An 18,437-nucleotide genomic window follows, 5' to 3' on the forward strand; every position below is an offset into this window, starting at 1 on the left:
TTATTATTATATATATATTTTTTTGCTTATTCTATCAATTTCAGCGACAAAAAGTACTACTTTTGACTGAAGGAAACAACCCCATTATAAGAGCCTTTTAAAAGACTAACAATTTGCCATAAATTATAACCTGCCTGGTAGCATAAGTTACTTTATAGGATCAAATCCTGGCCTGAATATGGTTGTTATTGATCAGTAGAACTATTTTTCTGAGCATGTCTTAGTGGTTTGAGTTCTACTTTAGGCTGTAGGTTGTCAAGAAATCCGTTGGAGCTCTTTGTGGTAGATGCACTACATTGTTGATCATTGGATTAATGGCAAAGAACTGAGAAATTATGTACTTGGTACAAGCTTAGCCTTATTTTTAGCCTACTTTCCCAGTAAAAGTCAGAGAAAGAAGAAAAAAGCATGAAAGAAGGCTTAATGCATCTTAAAAATATTGCGAAAAACAAAAAAAAGTCAAAAATGCATAAAATAATTAAATAAATATCGAAAATTTAAAAATTGGAAAGTAGGGTATTGAGATGGGGAAAAATGTCTGTCGGTCTGTCTGTCTGTCCCCCCTAATAACTTTTGAATGAATTGTCCGATTCGAACAAACTTTTTTTTGTTCGAAAGATCTCTGCGAGGACACCTCATTCCCATGTTTCACTTTTTGATTTGAACTGTTTTTTGTTCAATTTTGAACAGTTCAAAAAAACTTAACATTAGCGCCTACGGGGAAATTCAAGGCAATTCCGAACTGAGAGGCGAATTTGCTTCAAACAAACTTTGTAGGAAAAAGCTTTTGATGAAAAACTTGTATATAAAATATCTTTTTGATTTGAACAATTTTCCGTTCAATTTTGAACAGTTCAAATCCTTAACATTATTGCCTACGGGGAAACTGAAAGTCAATGTAGATTCCGTACTTGAAGGCGGATTTACTTCAAAAAAATTTTGTTGGAAATAGCTCTTGACGCCAAACTGCAGACTTCGACTCCAAGAATTTAGGGGCACTTGACTCCGACTCCGGTGCCTGACAATTAATCGGACTCCGACTCCCCGACTTCGACTCTGACTTCGTAGCTTTGGCGAAAATTTATACACGGAGGACAAATGACTGACTCCGATTCTTAAATATTCAACTCCGACTCCTTTACCCCAAAATGAGATTGACTCCGACTCCGCAGCTATGGTTTTAACTGTGAAATAATTATTGTTGATATTTATTTTCACGCTAAAGTTTTAATTTAGGCATTCAGTTTTCGGCGAATAAACTCGAAGTCATTCATGTTTCTACATAAAGATATGCGCAGACGATTTTTTTTTTTCACAATGAAAATTTTTTCTTTAAGTTGTTGTTTTATTGTTTTTATTTATTTTAGTAATTGCATTAATTCATTTAAAAAATTGTTTTTGGCAACAGGGGAAAAAAGAAACGATTTTTTTTTGATATGATGTATTTATTTTAATAAACTGATTAATTTTAATTATTATTTTTTCGTTTTGAAAGCTGTTAAAAAATTTCTTTAATGGAAAAAAGTGTATAAGCTGCTTTGTTTAAAAGGTGCTGCTATTTTTTTTTAAAGATGAGTGAGGAATATTTTATTCCTAGGAATCAGCTTAAAATATTTAAAAAAATATTTTGGAAACAATTTGCTATTTTAGCTATTTTTGAGAATATTGATCACATACTAGAAAGTAGTATGGGTATATGGGAAAGTAGGCTCGTTTAGTTCTAGACAGAACTTCTTGTTAATATCACCAGGACCTAATTACCTTGCATAACAGCCACCATCTTAAGATTTCAAATTTTAATATCTGCTTAGTATAATCAATTTGACACATACTGAGGTAATTTGAGCTGTTACACAGTGTAATGCATCTATTAATTTCTTACTTATTTGTTATATAGTGCCGTAATACTTCACAGGTTCAAGAATTTTTCATCATATTCTAAAAAAAGGGGAAGGGATGTTGAGAAAAGTGTAGTTATAAATAACTTACTGCCCTCAGAAAAAATGACATGAGGCGTTTTATCATATTGTTAAGCAGAAAACAATACCTTTCATTACCAGGGTTCAATGCGTTCACGGTATTTTGCTGAAACCACATCTAAACTACTCAAGTTCACACCATGTCCACAAATGGTGCACACTTTGAACTCTAGTAATGAAAGATATTGCTTTATGTTTAATGACATGATTGAACACCTCACATTAGGTTTGTTTTTCTTAGTGTGACTTTAAAGCCCTCACAGAAATTATTTATAATTACACTTTTTTCACAACGTCACAAAAAGTTCTTGAACCTGTGAAGTATTATGGCGCAAACTGTGTATTCATACGACATTTCGTGGCTTTTCTATAAATTCTTAAAATGTGTCAAGGACTTTTTGGACACTTTGTATTTTCCTATAGGAGCATTATTTGTTTGTTAACCAGTGGGACTTGAGTGAAGCAATTATGGCTGCTTTACATTTAAATTGTTTGTACTGACTCAAGTTAACATTTCAGTCAGTCCCAAAACTTTTTAAATGATAAAAAGATTTTTAAACAAAATTTCAACTTATATGTGTTAAATACGTTATTCTTTAATATTCTGCTCACATAAATAATTTTCTCTACAGAAAATAATAATGTGGCTCACGGAAGTTTAAATTTCTAATATTATAAAGTATATCTTTCAGTCAACTGAAATTGTGTTCTTTTTTGAAGTCTTTCAGCTATTTTATTTCAGTCTTGTCTAATTAAATTATATTATTTTAGTATGCGTATGCACCCAAAGGTTCATCTGTCATCTTGTACAGAGAAAAAATCCATCGTCATTACCAGTTTTCTGTTCAACCTGATTGGCCTGGTGGCATTTATGGTACTCCAAATCTTGGAGGTGAACATTTTAAGTTTTTATTCCTTCTATACCATCAAATAATGCTATCCTTTGAAATTTCATGTTTATGAACCAACCAATAATATGCTGTCTTTAAGTGTAGTGTGTTAAGCAAGGCTCGTGACTTCTCAGAAGGTATTCAAGCTCTTAACTTCTCAAGCAAAAGTTCAAGTGCTTAAGCTTTCAAGATACTTAGAAGATATGTACTGTTATTACTCTGAGTTCTGTGGAAACCATGATGATTAAAATATTAACTCTAGCAAAGCAAACAGAATGAAAAACGTATTTTCATTCTTGGGAATTTAAACTTATCCGTAGAAGTAATCGAGAAAGTGGCAGAATTTAATATTTTACAGTGCATATGAACACTTTTAAATTATTTTTTTTGTTTTGAATATTTTGAATTATTTCAGAAATTTCAAGTTCAGAGAAAAACAATTAGGTTTACTTGCTGGTTTAAAATTTAAAAAAGAAAAATGTTTGTTGCTTGAAATTTTTCAAGCAACAATTCAAGAAGATTGTTGCTTGAAATTTTTAAATTAAGCAGGGTTAACCTCAAGTTAACCAAAATGTTTTATTATAAATTTATTTCTACTTTTATGAAATTAGATTTCCATCTGTTTGGACTTAAGAAAGTTTATTATTAGGATATTGTATTAAATCTAGTTAGTTGACTGAAATTTGTATGTTAAAAAAATATTGCATCTCAATAAAAAGGCTAATAACACTGCAGTTGACTTTTCCTGTTTTTTTTTTTTGGGGGGGGGGAGGAGACAAGTGTACTTTTTGCTTGAAATTTAATTGATTTTTAAATATTACCTTCTCTTCATCCCTCATCCCCATATTTAGGGCTAAGTTTTTTACGTTCACCTTCGGGTGAGGGAAAATACCTATTTTAGATGTATACCTTCTGTAGCCTTAACAGTGCATATTTGGCTCTTTACTGCTTTTAAATGAAATGATCTTAGTTTTTTAGTTGATTTGAAAAGTCTAATCAGTTTTTTTTTTTCCTTTCAATGCTTTTGAAAAAAATCTCAATTTAATTTAATATTTGATTGACTTTGATGTTCAAAATTTGTTGCTAGATGCTTCAGTTCATTTATGTTTATCATTTGTTACTGTATTACAGGAAGTCGTTCAGGTGGAGTCATAGCAACATGTTGGTCTGCTCTGTTATTTCATGGCAAAGAAGCATATGTTGAATGTACTAAAAAAATAATTGATGTCACGAAGTACATTGAAGATGGGTAAGATGTTTTAATGTGCTTCTCCATTTTACACTCAATTTTCCTTAAATCTACTCACCTGAAGTCTGCAACTCATTTCTTGTAAAATAGGATTTCGGATATAAGCAGTGAAATTTGCAGTTTAATGTTGAGTAAAAATTTGTCGTGGCAATTATATTTTGGTTGCACATCAATTTTTCCAATGCTGTATTAAACCATTAAAAAAAAAAAAGTTGTGTGGTGAAAGAGTGGGATTTGTGCTAATGTTTTAGAGATTAATATTGTTATTGAAATTAATTTAATAATTTTGAAGATTGAAGGGGAAATAACATAGTTTAATTTGGTCAGGAAAGAAAGTTATAGATTTGTTCTGCCATCAAAAAAAAAAAAAAAAAAAATGTTGAAGAAGATCTCAAAACTTTCTAACAAAAAGCTTTTTAAACTTACCCCTGAGCTGTGTTATCCACATGTTGAATTTTTTTTTTTTATTGCATTTTTTTTTTAAATTACATTGAGAAATATATTTTATAATTCAGTAGAAAACCTTTATAATGCTAATCTATAAGACAATTATCTACAAAATGCACTACTATTCAAAAGTAAACAATAAGTTTTGCATTACAAAAAAAGTACTTTATTTCGCTTTTAAATATAACAATTCTTTGGAAAATTAAATTTTGGAACAGTTTTTTATCATGCCATTTTCATTCAAAGTTTTTAAATGATAATTAGTATTTATGTAAAAAAAAGTATCAGATTGTTGAAAATGCAGCAGTTGTTATACAACCCATGAACTTTCTTTTGATTATGAAACCTACTTATTTGTTAGTGACAATATATGTACTAAATTGCATAATTTTAGCTTTAATATTCACTAGTCGACCCGTGCGGAACTCCGCACTGTACTTCGAATCGTTTCATAAGGCATTTCGCTCTTTAAAAATTTCAAAGAAAGAATATTATGAAGAAAAACCGTAAAAAGTAAACGGAAAAAAGCAAGCGCACAAGAGATGGCATGTAATTTGAAGACATCAGTAACAAAACCTTGTTAAATACAACGTTGTGATAATTTGATCATCGCTCACCTTTTGGTCGTACATATTTTCAATGCAAATATAAATATCATTAAAAGTGTGGCTGAGTGACACGTGAAAAATCAATAATTTTGCATGTGAAAAAACAGGTTGTGGCAAATACAGTCCTGCCCATGTGAGCATCTGACGGAAAAAAAAAGAAACATTAAGCTTAGTGGCCAAGTTAGTGGCACGGACTCGAACTGGCGCCATTCTGATTAACAGTACGATGCTCCAACAAACCTAGCAACTGTGCCTTCCTTTTCGAATGCTATTTATAGAAGGAATGCGAAATAAAACACAGTAAAAAAGTTTTTCGCTGAAAAAAATATAATAAGATTATGCGTCTATGTTTTGTCATTAGCCAGCATGATACGATTTAAAAGTATTCGTAAAACATGGAATTTGATTAAAGAATGAGGAAGATCTCACGTAGCGATTGAAACAAACATTCTAGAGAAGTAATAAATTCGGTTGAAAAAATAAGTGTTTTTATTTTTGAATATTCAACTATTTCCCATAGCAGGCTTCTTTAACCTGTACGGCTTAAAAGCCCGTACTTGTTTTTCTTTTAATCGAACACTTAAAATTCAAAACCAAAACCAGTTGAACTGATTCCGTTTTTTAAGTGTAATTTTTCGAACGTAGACAATTTTTTTTTTCAGCCGAAAGCAGAAGAGTAGAAAATGATTTCTTACGAATGAAGTTGATAACAATTTTTATGTTTTATATCGTATTCGAAGAAATAATAAAAGATTTACTGGTTGAAACTCCTACTTTTAATTTGGCGTAGTATTTTTTCATTTGGACAAAAGTTCGAACACTGCTATTAGAAAAATCTACATTTCAGCAGACAATGAAAATGTTTTTCTGCACAAAAAGGATTCCCTTGAGGTATATCTAATACTTTTTTTATGCTTACATTACGCTCAGTCGTCTGGACGGAGTCAAAGCTTAAAAAAAAAAGGAAGAACACCCTTCGATTAGCAGTCAACTTATCTGAATGATAACTGTAGCCTGCATAAAGGAGTCGAAACACCAAATAGCATTCCACTGCATTTATTTTATTACGAGTGTTATCTGTTGTATGTTATGAGTATATGTAATGCGTAATATTATTGTAAGTTTGCTATTATGTCGGACAGCCCGAACTGGCCCGAAGTTCAAAGAGTTTATAGCCGAACGCTCTACCGAAAAAAAAACCCCTCAGGTAATTTGAAATTTTTTTTCTTGCCAAGAAGTGTTTTTATTTTCGAAAATATTTACAATTTGTTATTGCAGGCTGTTTGAACCGTTATGACTTAGATGGCAGCACGTGTTCATCATTTAACAGCACGGTTAAAATACAAAATAATTTGAACTAAGTTCCTTTTTCAGCGTAGCTTTTTTCAAATGTAGTAAAAATGTGATACGCCATTTGTTTTTTTGCAAAAAGAAGAAAAATATATATATTACCCTTTAAATTGAGGTAGTATTTTTTTTATTTGTACAAAGAGTCAAAAACTCATTAGAAGAATATATATTTCAACATACGATTTATTATATTTTACTGAACAAAAAACAATTCCAATGTAGTCTGAAATCTTAAACCTGATACTTATATTTTCGCTTACATTATGCTTCAAATTTCTTCCCGAAGCCAAAGCTTAAAAAAAAAAACCCTTACAATTCAGTATCCATTTAGCTCCGTGTTGCATCAAGTTCTCATAACAGCTAGGAGCGTTTCTACCTCATGTTTATTACCATCACATTTGTTATTCATTGTTCATGTAATGCGCGATATTTTTCTAATTTTTTGATGCAGATTGTCCGGACGTGGGCCCGAACATGCACTCTCCTTGTTACCAGTCGAACGCTCTGCCGTTCAAGCTATTCAGCTCTGTCGGTAACAGTGCAAGTTAAAATTATAAATTTAACCGGAAACCTCATTCTGGTTCTTTAAAACAGGTTTTTTTGTAGAAACCAAAAACAGGCTATAGAAATAATATATAAGGATTGTACTTAAAACTTATTCTAATATGTAAATATATTGATACATTCTGAATATTACTTTCTATATTTGTGAAATGATCTCTATAATGCCTAAACCTATATAGCAGAGTCACAAAAATCGGAGTCTTGAAAGTTTGAGGTTCCACTTTATCCGAGGTGCTTCTTTATGTTTTAAGTTATATTTTTTAGTAGCACAAAATTTGATTTTCATTAGAATCTGAAAGTAAAAGTCTTTTGCTCCTTTAAAGCTTATTGACTATGTACAGTAAATAATAAAAATAAGATTGGTCCTATTGTTTTCCTTGGAAAATTTGGAATTGATCGGTATCTCGTTCGAGTCTTGACTCACAGCGATTCTCGAGAAGATCTATCTTCAGATGGACAGACAGACGGACGCAAACAGATTTTAATAGTATGAATACATTGAGAAGTTGGTCATGTTTTGGTTGCCTTACACACATAAATGCATATGGATATGGAAAAAAAACCCTTAACATTCGTTTGGACGCAATTAAAAAAAGAAATTATGTTGAAGTTTGAGTGATAATTTTTTTGTAAAGACAATAGTTCCTTTTCTTTATACAAGAAAGTAAAAGGTGCTCTTTTGTATGTCTTCCGTGTAGTGTAAATTTTTAATCTGGAAGAATTTTCTGGATGATCCGAGGTGAGGTGAGCCCTAATGGGGTCGTTTCCAAAATTTTAAAAGTATTTTTTTCTGAAAGAGCATGTTTAAAAACATAGGATCTGACCATTTTTTAAATAATTTGTTTATGTTTAGTATTTTGAAAAAATTGCTGTGCACTTTCATTGTTTAAGCTTCTGCCGATGACATGAGAAATGATAAAATGCCATTCAGTGTTGCCATTCACAGAGCAAAATATTTAATTTGCATCTTTATTCACATGTATTGGCAAAGATATGGTTGATAGCAAGCGTAGAGCGCAATATTTAATGCACTTCTTGATTATCATCACGTGGAAATGTGATAGAAAGATAAAAGAGCATCATTTGTGACATCATCAAGACCACGCCTTGTTTGAAAAATCGGACATTTTAAAAAATTAATTAAAAAGTAACTGTTGGAAAAAGAAAAGTGTTTTCTGGGTCCAAGTTTTTTTTTTTTTTTTTTGTTTATTCTATCAATTTCAGTGACAAAAGGTACTATTGACTGAAGGAAACAACTCCACTACCTCGGATTTTCGAGACTACACTGTATAATGCAAAACCTCTGGTCCCAAGGTGTACATTATAACGGCCTTCTACTATATTTCTTTTGTGTGCAGTCAATTTTACACAATATTTAGTTTTTATGTAGAGTTAAATTTCTTGTTGCAATAATATACTTTTTAATTAACACTTATGCCATTGACCCTTCTTTTTTTACAGCCTAAGGAAAATTCCTCATATTCATATAATTGGTAAACCAGAGGTGAGTGTCATTGCCATCGGCACGCAGTACTTTGATATCTATCGCCTGAGTGGTGCCCTTACCCACAAAGGTTGGAATTTGAATGCGCTGCAGTTTCCCTCTGGGTTTCACCTGTGTGTTACTCAACAACATACGAAAGAAGGCGTTGCCGATAAGTTTTTGAAAGATGTTCAAGACTGCACTGAGGAAATTATGAAACAGCCCAACTTACCCACCACTGGAACAGTGAGTATTGTTGTTCGATTATCTAATTGGAGAGACTATGTGTTTAGTTTCGCATGATGTGTTTTAGTTACAACTCAACAAGCAAAATAATCAGTTTGCAATATTTCATTAGTGCAATATGCAGGGGCCAATCCAGCTTCTGGTTTTGAAGGGGTTATTATCAGAAAGGGAAAGGTCAAAGAGCAATTTTGTGCTCAAATAGCGGGTCTGAGGCAATTTTTTTAAAATATACAATAACTTTGATTTAACGATACTGGATTTAACGATTTTCTGAATTTAATGATACATTTCATTGATTCGGATTGGACAACTTTTTCCAGCCCCTTGACAGTCGTTAAATCGGGGTCGTACTGTATGTCCTCAAAATACAGTTTCAGGCAATGGGAATATTTCGATAATTGGGAATCTGGCGCGGTCGTCTCTTTTTTGGCATAAATAATTTAACTTTGGTAACCCTGCTGATTTATAGTAACCCTATGTGAATAGATGTTTCTGATCTCTTTGATTTGATTCGCAAAGAAAAATACCTCTCGCGCAGACACTGGAGCCAAAAATTGACGCCAATGAAGAAAGATCGCCAGATTCCCAATTATCGAAATATCCCCCAGGCAATATTTGATCGCTTTAGGAAAGGGTGGTTTCCATGACCTCCCCTCCCCCCCTAGATCATCGCCTGACACAATGTATAAAGAGAGTCAAGATTTATGTTTTAAGTCTAGCTTTTACCCCTTGCCTGTGGTATATTGAAGAAAAACATGCCAAAAATAGAGTTGTTTTTTTCTCTTTAACTTAGTTTGTTATTATCATCAAAATTTAAAAATAGACTAGCTGCTTCACCCGGCTTTGTATGGCTCACCTCGAAAATAAAAGTTATGTCAAGTGACGCGAGTTCAACACTCAGGCTTGAACCAAAAAAAAAAAATCTGAAATTTTGTGGCAGATTGCGGAAAAACCCCCAAAAAGTAAACATTTTAAATCCCCTGATTACAGGAAAAGCCTCAAAACAAAAACAAGAATTTTACCTGTTCATATTCGAGAAAAAAAATGGCAACAGATCTTTCATCTCAATGTTTTTCTTCACGCTATACATTTTAATAAAAGCATTTTTGCGGAAAGTTGAGATGAAGCACTGAATAATAATTTGAATGGAGGAAAGCCTTCGAAAAATGGGGATTTTATTTTGAAATCTAAGAGTCATATAATTAATAGTTTTTAATTGATATCTTCACTAATTATTATCGGAGGATTATGTTAAATAGCCAAACATGAAGACTGAAGATTACGAATCCATCGATACCTGGTTCGATGGTCAGTTCACTGTCGTTCAGGAGAAGAAGCTTGGACATACATAGATACATAGGTACATACGCTCAGTTTTTAATTATATAGGATTATTCTGTCACAAGACTTAATACAGTAAGCTTCGGATTATCGGTTGTCGGATTATCCGCGGGTCTTTTCACAATTTTCTTTTTTTTATTTAAAACCTATCATTGTGTTATTCTTTGCTTTTAGATTTTACATATACTTTTTATATTCAATGCTAGTAGATGGAATGTAGCAATGTTTTAGTTCTAATTTAAATGTATGTGTGAGTAGTATTAATATTTTTTAGCTATTGTACACACTAAGTATCGTTTCTTACCAATTATTTGGATTATCCGTGGTTTTCCCTAATCCGAGGTTAATCATGTGTTTACTGCATTGTGAAAGAATTAAGCTTCAAGAGATGTCTTTTTTGATCAAACATTGATACTTTGAGCTTATGAATAATACCCTGTAGAACATCATATTTCATTTCACATTCTATTTCATTTCATTTGAAACAAAATTGGTAATGTTCCTTTCTCCAATAAAAATTAATGTTGACAAGGGCGCCCATATAGGGGGGCAAGGGGGGGGGCTCGAGCCTCCCCCTTTTTGAAATTAGAACTTCCTTGCTTTTCGTACTTTTTTCTTTGCAAAAATGTAAAAACATTTCTTCTCCAGCCATTAATGGATAAAAGTCAAATTTTAATGACTCTAATCTGTCCTGAAATCAGTTTCCACGGGAAAATTATCCAGCTAAACCACGGGGAAAATATTTGAGTCCCCCCCCCCCCCCTTGCGACTTTGCATCTGGGCGCCCATGAATGTTGATGCTACATTGGTAATACAGTAGAATACTTCTATAACGCCGACCTACATAATGCAATTCTCTTTGAACCACACAACTTTTTAGGTGTAAACAGTAAGTTTTGCAGTTTAAAAAAGCCCTTTATTCCACCTGCAAACATAAAAATTCTAAGGAAAATTAAATTTTGAAAACGATTTTCATCTTTACATCTCAATTCAAAGCTTTTAATTGAAAGTTAATGTTCACAGAAGAAAAATTAAAAGCCAGATTGCACTGCAAAATGCAGTTGTTATACAAACCATGAAGCTAGCAGAATTGCAAGATAATTCACTTTCTTTTGATTGTGAAACATATTTATTTGTGAATAACAATATATATATATTGTATAATTAGTGCTTTAATACTCATTACAGTTAAAACTTGTTCTGAAGTACAAATATATGGATATATTCTGAGTATTTGTTTCAAAATTTGAGAAATGATCTATATTGTGCAAAAACCTGTATAATGCAAAAACTCAGGTTCCAAGGTGTGCGTTATGATGATCTTGTACTGGTATGTTTATTTTAACTCGTTAAACGCCGCTACATGAACCACATTGGAAATACTTAAGTTTTCATATGTTTTGAGGTTCAATACATGTCTGTAATCATATGTAGCTGAAATTTTGCAAAAATATTTATTAGGTTAGGATATATGGTATGGTCCCAAAATGGGAGACTTGGCATTTGATGGGGATAACATACATATCCCTGCCACTATTTTGATGCTTGAATAATGTCTGACTAAATCCAGTTAGAAAACCCTAAAATCATCTTTATGTAATTAATAAAGTTAGTTATTGGTACTTTAAGTACAAATTTAACTTGTAGCAAAGTAAAAAATGCAAAAAACAGTAAAATTTTCTATCGAAATTTCTCTATTGAAATCTAACCTCCCTTATTAAAAGCCCCTGACCTAGACTTTATTGTATTGCAAGGTGGAGCACCTTGGGACATGGCCCACTTTAGGACACCGTAAATTTCAGCTTTAATTTTGTAAACAGAAATTAGTTCACTTAGGACATCATCAATGACAGCAGGATCTATTCTTCAGTGTACTTTGGAATTTCTCACATGAACAGGTGAAGACTGATCTAATTTTCTTTGTTTTGAAAGGTTCGGAGTTACATTGATAGCTGGTTTCATTATTAAAATTTTGAAGTAGGAAATGAAATAATTTCAATCAGAGCATGTGGGAATTAAAACATATCTTTTCATAATAATTTAAAGGTTAAAAAATGTATTGTGCTGCTAAGTCTAACTTTTAAAAAGTTGATTTATAATAACAATCTAAATCTGACAGGTTGGGACACACAGTAGTACGGCAGGTTGAGACTCTGCCCCAAGTTGCTGCACCAATGTACAGTACATGTACAGAACAGAAAAAACCTATTTCATTGTATTTAATGCATCTGATGAGTTTAAATGAACTAAAATTGAGAAAATGGCTACTGTTATACAAAAAAAAAAAAAAAAAAAGATTTTTCTTTTTAGGTAAAGTAATAAAATATTAAAATAAGAGAAATGGTGAGATCTAGAAACGAAAATAGGATGTTCCCTGTTATTGATGCGTCTGCTCTTGAAACAGCAGCAGAAAATGTTCTTAGTAATAAGATTTCAGTAATTTAAGATGACAATTATTATGATTATTGCTAGTGTCCCAAGGTGCCCCACCTAGTGTGGCAGGTTGGGAAGTTGTAATGACTTTTTACTTTTTTTTATGAAAATTTAATTTGATGAAATATTGGAGTGAAATAAATTTTAATTCATGCAAAAATGTCTAAATAGTATGCTCAGCTAAGTTTGGTGAAAATTGGTTTGAAAATAAAATTTCTAAAAATTGTCCCAAGATGCCCCACCTTCCCCTATTTATTTCAGGGGTTTCCTCACAGAGGAGGGGGCATGGCGCTAATTGAGTTACTGACACTTTTAGGGGGGGGGGGGATAATTTTAAAGCGATCTTTGATCTCATTTTAGGGGAATCTCTTCCATGCTCTGTAGAAATGCATCATCCTCCTTAGAGGGAAGATTTCCACCCCTGTTTTTCTCGAACTTTCTTCTAAACAAATGGAATGTCACTTAATTTGATAAAAGCACCTGCTCTTGACCTTGAACAACAAAAAAGTGTTTACAATGAGAAAATACAAATGGGAGCTGTGGCTTCAACCGGAAAAATTGAAGAGGGGAGAGTTCATTCATGCAAAATGAGTGAAGACCATTTCTACTAGCCATGACTTGCTCTGCTAATCAGAACATGCCAAGTCTCCCATTTTGGGACTTCAGTAAATAAACTCCTATAAAACTCCTTTAAATTATTTTTCCTGACCCCTGTTTATTGTGATTGGAAATAAAGCTCTATTGAGCTTCATATTCTATGTTTCCATTTTTCTCTTTTGTATTAATACTTTTTAGGGAATTTTTTATCCGTCTAATGCAAAAACGAGAATTGTTTGTGAAATTGAAGTTTTTTTTTTCTTATTTTTAAATTTTACGTTCCAAACCTTTTGGGAAAAATTACCAATGAAAGGTACTCTATCATTCAATTTAAAATAATTTCAAAATGATGTCTTAATTACTTGATGAGAAAATAAATCTTAATCAAAGGTTCCCAAAATGGGAGACTTGGCGCTTAATGGATTAATAAGCCTTCGAAACACTGGAGGGAATTGTGACACTCCCTGTATTATTATTACTTTTTATTTTTTAAGTATTTATTATTTTTTCTTATAGTACTTAATTGTTTCAGGCAGCTATATATGGGATGGCTCAACAAATTCCAGATAGATCTGTGGTATCTGAACTGGTTTGGACTTATCTGGATGCTTGCTACAGTATCAAAACCGACTCTTGAACACATATTAATCTAATACAAAGTGAAGATCTGAATTATACCTACCATCTTATTTTTACTCTGTTTTAGATTCTGAAATAATTTTAGTTTTATAAAATATGTTATTTGAATTTATAAGGCATAAATTATTTTTTTATTATTTTAAAGAATTGAAGCATTTGTCTTTTCACTTGCTAAATTTTTTTTATTTTTTAAACTAAAGTTTTATCTTAAATGCACAAAAGAAATTTTTGTTTCAATGTAATTATTCATTTTGTATTGATAGATTAAGTTTTGTTATTCACTATATTTTTCTTCACATTTTTGTACTCAATAATTCAGAATTCATATCATATCAAGTAAGTGACATCCATGTATTTTGTGGAAAATGTACAAAGTTATTTTTACAAGAATGACAATTTCATGAAAAGCTTAAATCTTAAGGCATGAAATTTCTATATACAGTGCACAGATCTGTTGCCAAAGTCGTAAAGAATTAGTTCTTCAATACGTAGAATAAATAAACATAATCATGGGGGTGGGGGGGGATTTAAATAATGCACTCACATGCTCTTACATTCACTTTTAAGGATTTAAAACAACTCTTTTCATTTTGATCGCTAATTTAAGGTTTTGAACATTTTATTTCGGCATTTAAGACATCTTTTAACTTTTTGGTGAACAAAAAAAAAAAAAAAAAAAAATTACCAGACATCCAAACTAAACTCATTTCTCATCATAGTGAAGGGGGGGGGAGGAGATCTTAGTTGAACAGTCTACATTGAAGGCATTAGTTTCTGAATTGCAAAGGAAAGACCGTTAAAAAAACTTAATGTCCATATCTTCAAAAGAATCCTACTCAGTGACTATGCCTAGAAAAAGCACCTATGCTGAAATGAACTGTCCCTGCTTTTGCTGCATGTCTTTAAATGTGATAAGATATTTTGCGTTCAAAAGCTAGAAATTTAGATTGAATATACAATTTTAGACTTTCAAACAAATTAACTAGCTGCCCAGTGGTGCAGCCAGGGCAGTGGTTTTAGGATCAAAACCACTCTCAAAACTTGAACACATTCATCACCCAATACAAATCAGGGGAAAAAGACAATATTTAAACTTTCCTAAGCGGGATAGGTTTTAACAAAATATCTTACTGTTTTTTTATAAGGTTAAGGTAAAGCAAATGATAAATATACTGGGCTTTTCTCCCATTTCAAAGTCATAGCGATATGAATATGAATTAATAATTATTTTTCAGCAAGTGTTATAAATGAATGATTGGTAAGCCATAGAAACTCTTTGACTAAATATATTGAACATTTTATCATTATAAATGCAAACAAAGAAAGCAACAATTTTTGATTTTGAAAACCCTTCCCAGAAATTTTTTCTGGCTGCACCACTGTTGCTTTCATGTTTAATTGTTGTTGTTTTCTATAATGCTAAAAAGTATTTGTCAATATATTTTTTAATGCTTCCAACTGCAACATAAAATACGTTTTTCATTAACATTTTATATGATTTCCTCGTTTTTCATAGTCAGCAGTAAATACTAACTGTGCAGTTTAGCAATCCAGACTTTGAGGAGTAACATATATAATTCAGTATTATATTATTCCTGATAAAATTGTCTGCTAATTGCTTGAGTATGGATTTTGTATAGCTTGTAGTCGTGCAATTTTTACTGAATTCTACAGGTTTAGTTTGAAAATGTTTCCTTATTTAAAAATATCTGCCGACACTAATCACAAAGTTAATTGCTATTGTTATTAAAAATTAAATTTTTTTCCAATCTTTTGTGATAATTAAAAGTGACTCACATTTGTCTTAAAATAAAATACATGTGCAGTGTTGTGCATATAATGTCACACACACATGCACAACCATTAGTTAATATAAAAAGTAGGTTTTGATGAAAATGCAACTCTACTGGAATCTCTGCCATACTTTCAAATCAAGGAACGTATGTTAATCTTGAAAAAGAGGGACAGGACCATTATTTCAAAACTTTCCAGTGTGTATGTGTGGGGGGGGGGGGCTATGTACTAGTGTATTCAATTCATACGAATGACCCCCTCCCCCAAAAATGCACACACATACATAAATTCATCCTATTTCTCAAAGGGAGAATTCCTTTCTATCCCATGAAATGATGTATCTGAATAGTGATATTTGATTGTCTTAGTTTCTGTAAAATATAAAAAAAAAGAAAGTAAATAGTTTTCGCCGTAAAATCAAGGCTGTAATTTGAAGTAAGCTCCTTCAGTATTGAAATCTAAGTGATCAGAGAAATTATTACCTTACTGGCTTTATAGGGGAGAACACAATGACCAATTTCATCTGTAAATATTTATATGCTTTCAAGTTCACATCATTCTTCTGAATACGCTATTTATTTATTAAGTGAATGAAATTAAAAATCTTGTAGCGTTGAATTCAAAGTTTTACTATTATGTGTTTACACTTCATAATTGTCTGTATTTCTAAATAATATGACGTTACATAACATACTATGCTTTTATTGTCTGATGAATGCAATGGCCCTAATTCAATTGTATATATTTTGTTTTCAAGTTTATTATTCTGAAGAATATTTTCTAACTTATGCTTAACATTATTTATTAAGGTGAATGAAATCAAAATCTTGTGGCATTAAATTGCAATGTTTTACTATTATCTATTTACACTTTATAATTCTGTATATGTTTATCAATAAGAAAAATTTGCATAAAACATTGCTTTTATAGTAAGGTTGGTCATTCTTGCTCTTATTGTTTGTAGTTGATTTACTCTAAAATCTCTCATAAAAAAATACGTATTTGCATTGCCTAGCTAACATGAGCAACTATTTTCAAACTTTATGTTCTATTCCAAGAACAGAGTATTGTCCTAAGTAATTATAAACTTTTCTAATGTACTTTAAGTTGAAAATAAATGATAACAGTTAAACATTGAATGAATGCAGATTATCTAAAAATGGAATGAGTTAATATTTTAGTTTCATATTTAAAAGAGTAAGGTTTTGCTGTGGTGAAAATCGCTGTGCAATTAAAGTTTTTGCTATTGTACATTGAAAAAAAAAAGTTACTCATCTTTGTTTTGCTTTCTCTCCTCATCTCAGAGAAGACCCAGAAGTTGCAGACCTCCCATTTTTCATATCATTTGATATATCATACTAAATTATTCACAAAAAAAAAAAAATCTGCAGAGTACCTTCCTTGCATCAGATTCTTGCATTCATCAGAATTCGTCCTATGAAGCAGGAATATATACATATAGTCAAATCTTAGTTAATGTAAATTAAATATAGTGGAACCTCGGTGATCTGAACCCCAGAGGTCTGAAATTCGAGAAAAACCGAGTTTATGAAGTGAAGGCCTAAAATTTTATGAGCAACTGTTGAACTGTGGTGTTGCTCAATTGTTATACAGTCGGATCCCGACTTACGCGATGGATGCGTTCCAAGACCCCTCGCGCAAGTCGGAATTTCGCGTTGTGGAACAACGTATGTTTAGAAAATTTTTAAAAGCATACCCAATTATTTCAGACATGTGTTAACACCCCTCAAATTGTTTCAAACCATTTTTTAACTACATATTACAGTATCATTTATAAAGAACTGATTTTTTACTGTATTTTAGAAAAATCGTTACTATTTAACTTGATTACTGTTATAAAGCACAAAATCTAGGATCAGTATGATACATGTATTTAAACAATAGGGTACTTACATTAAGTACATTACTGCATTATAATAGCACTGAATAGTAGATATGGTAATTATAATTTTTAAAATGATGAAGTTGATGCAGTGTGGGAACACCACTATTTCTGGCCTGGCTTCCATTTTCATGATGTTTGTATTTTGCTCAGACACTACTCTGTGAGCTTCACTGTTAAGATTAAAGTGCTCGTTTAGGAGCCATTCTGTTTTATCAACGTTCATATGTAGAAGGAAAAAAAACTTAAGAATCAAAGCGGTTATTTGTATAAACAAAAGCAAAGCATTGTTTAGACTAATACAGTGTATGAACTTCTGCTTCCAGTGATGCTAAATTAATGGCATCCATTCACGAAAGTCCATTCACGAAACCAACATTTAGTGTCAACAAAGCCCATTCTAAGGCTCCGCCGCTTCTTTCCAAAAAATTTCATGCTGCAAGCGAGCAATTTGCATCAGCAATAAAAAATTCATTACTCATGAAAAACTCGCGTTATAGCCATTTCACGCAAGTCAAATCGCGTTGTAGCGGGATCCGACTGTATTACTTGTTATAGCACAGAAAAAGGTTCAATTTTTGCCCCATTTTTCTTCGAATCTCTGATCATAGCCTTATCAACACCAAATTTAACAGCCAATTTTGTACCGCTTTCTCCTTTGTTTAGGTGTTTGAGATTATAACTGTATTTGCGCATTTTACTACATAATTAATCTGCTTTGAGCAATTGATAACAAGCTTACAACAGACAAAAGAATAGGAGAGTGATCAAGTTACATACAACACAATCGATATGTCGTACCGTGCTGATGTGCACAGCACAACTGTAGAGCAGACAGTGGTAAAAATATTATAACGTTCATGTACATTTGCATTGTACTCGTTTATACTGTAGTATATCAGTGGTGTTGCTAA

The 18,437-nt window shown here is 31.9% G+C and overlaps 1 protein-coding gene across 1 annotated transcript in view; it reads left to right on the forward strand.

The window, feature by feature from the left end:
• The window catches only part of LOC129228387 (sphingosine-1-phosphate lyase-like), a 111,448-nt gene extending 94,917 nt beyond the window's left edge, over positions 1 to 16,531 (forward strand). The window contains exons 9-12 of the mRNA XM_054863064.1: positions 2,751 to 2,871; positions 4,001 to 4,118; positions 8,549 to 8,816; positions 13,720 to 16,531. Of these exons, the coding sequence (XP_054719039.1) occupies positions 2,751 to 2,871; positions 4,001 to 4,118; positions 8,549 to 8,816; positions 13,720 to 13,824 (612 nt within the window). The 3' untranslated portion in view covers positions 13,825 to 16,531. The remainder of the gene's footprint in view (positions 1 to 2,750; positions 2,872 to 4,000; positions 4,119 to 8,548; positions 8,817 to 13,719) is intronic.
• The last annotated feature ends 1,906 nt before the right edge of the window (positions 16,532 to 18,437 follow it).

Source organism: Uloborus diversus, chromosome 8 (assembly GCF_026930045.1).
Source record: "Uloborus diversus isolate 005 chromosome 8, Udiv.v.3.1, whole genome shotgun sequence".
NCBI classification, from domain to species: Eukaryota; Metazoa; Arthropoda; class Arachnida; order Araneae; family Uloboridae; genus Uloborus; species Uloborus diversus.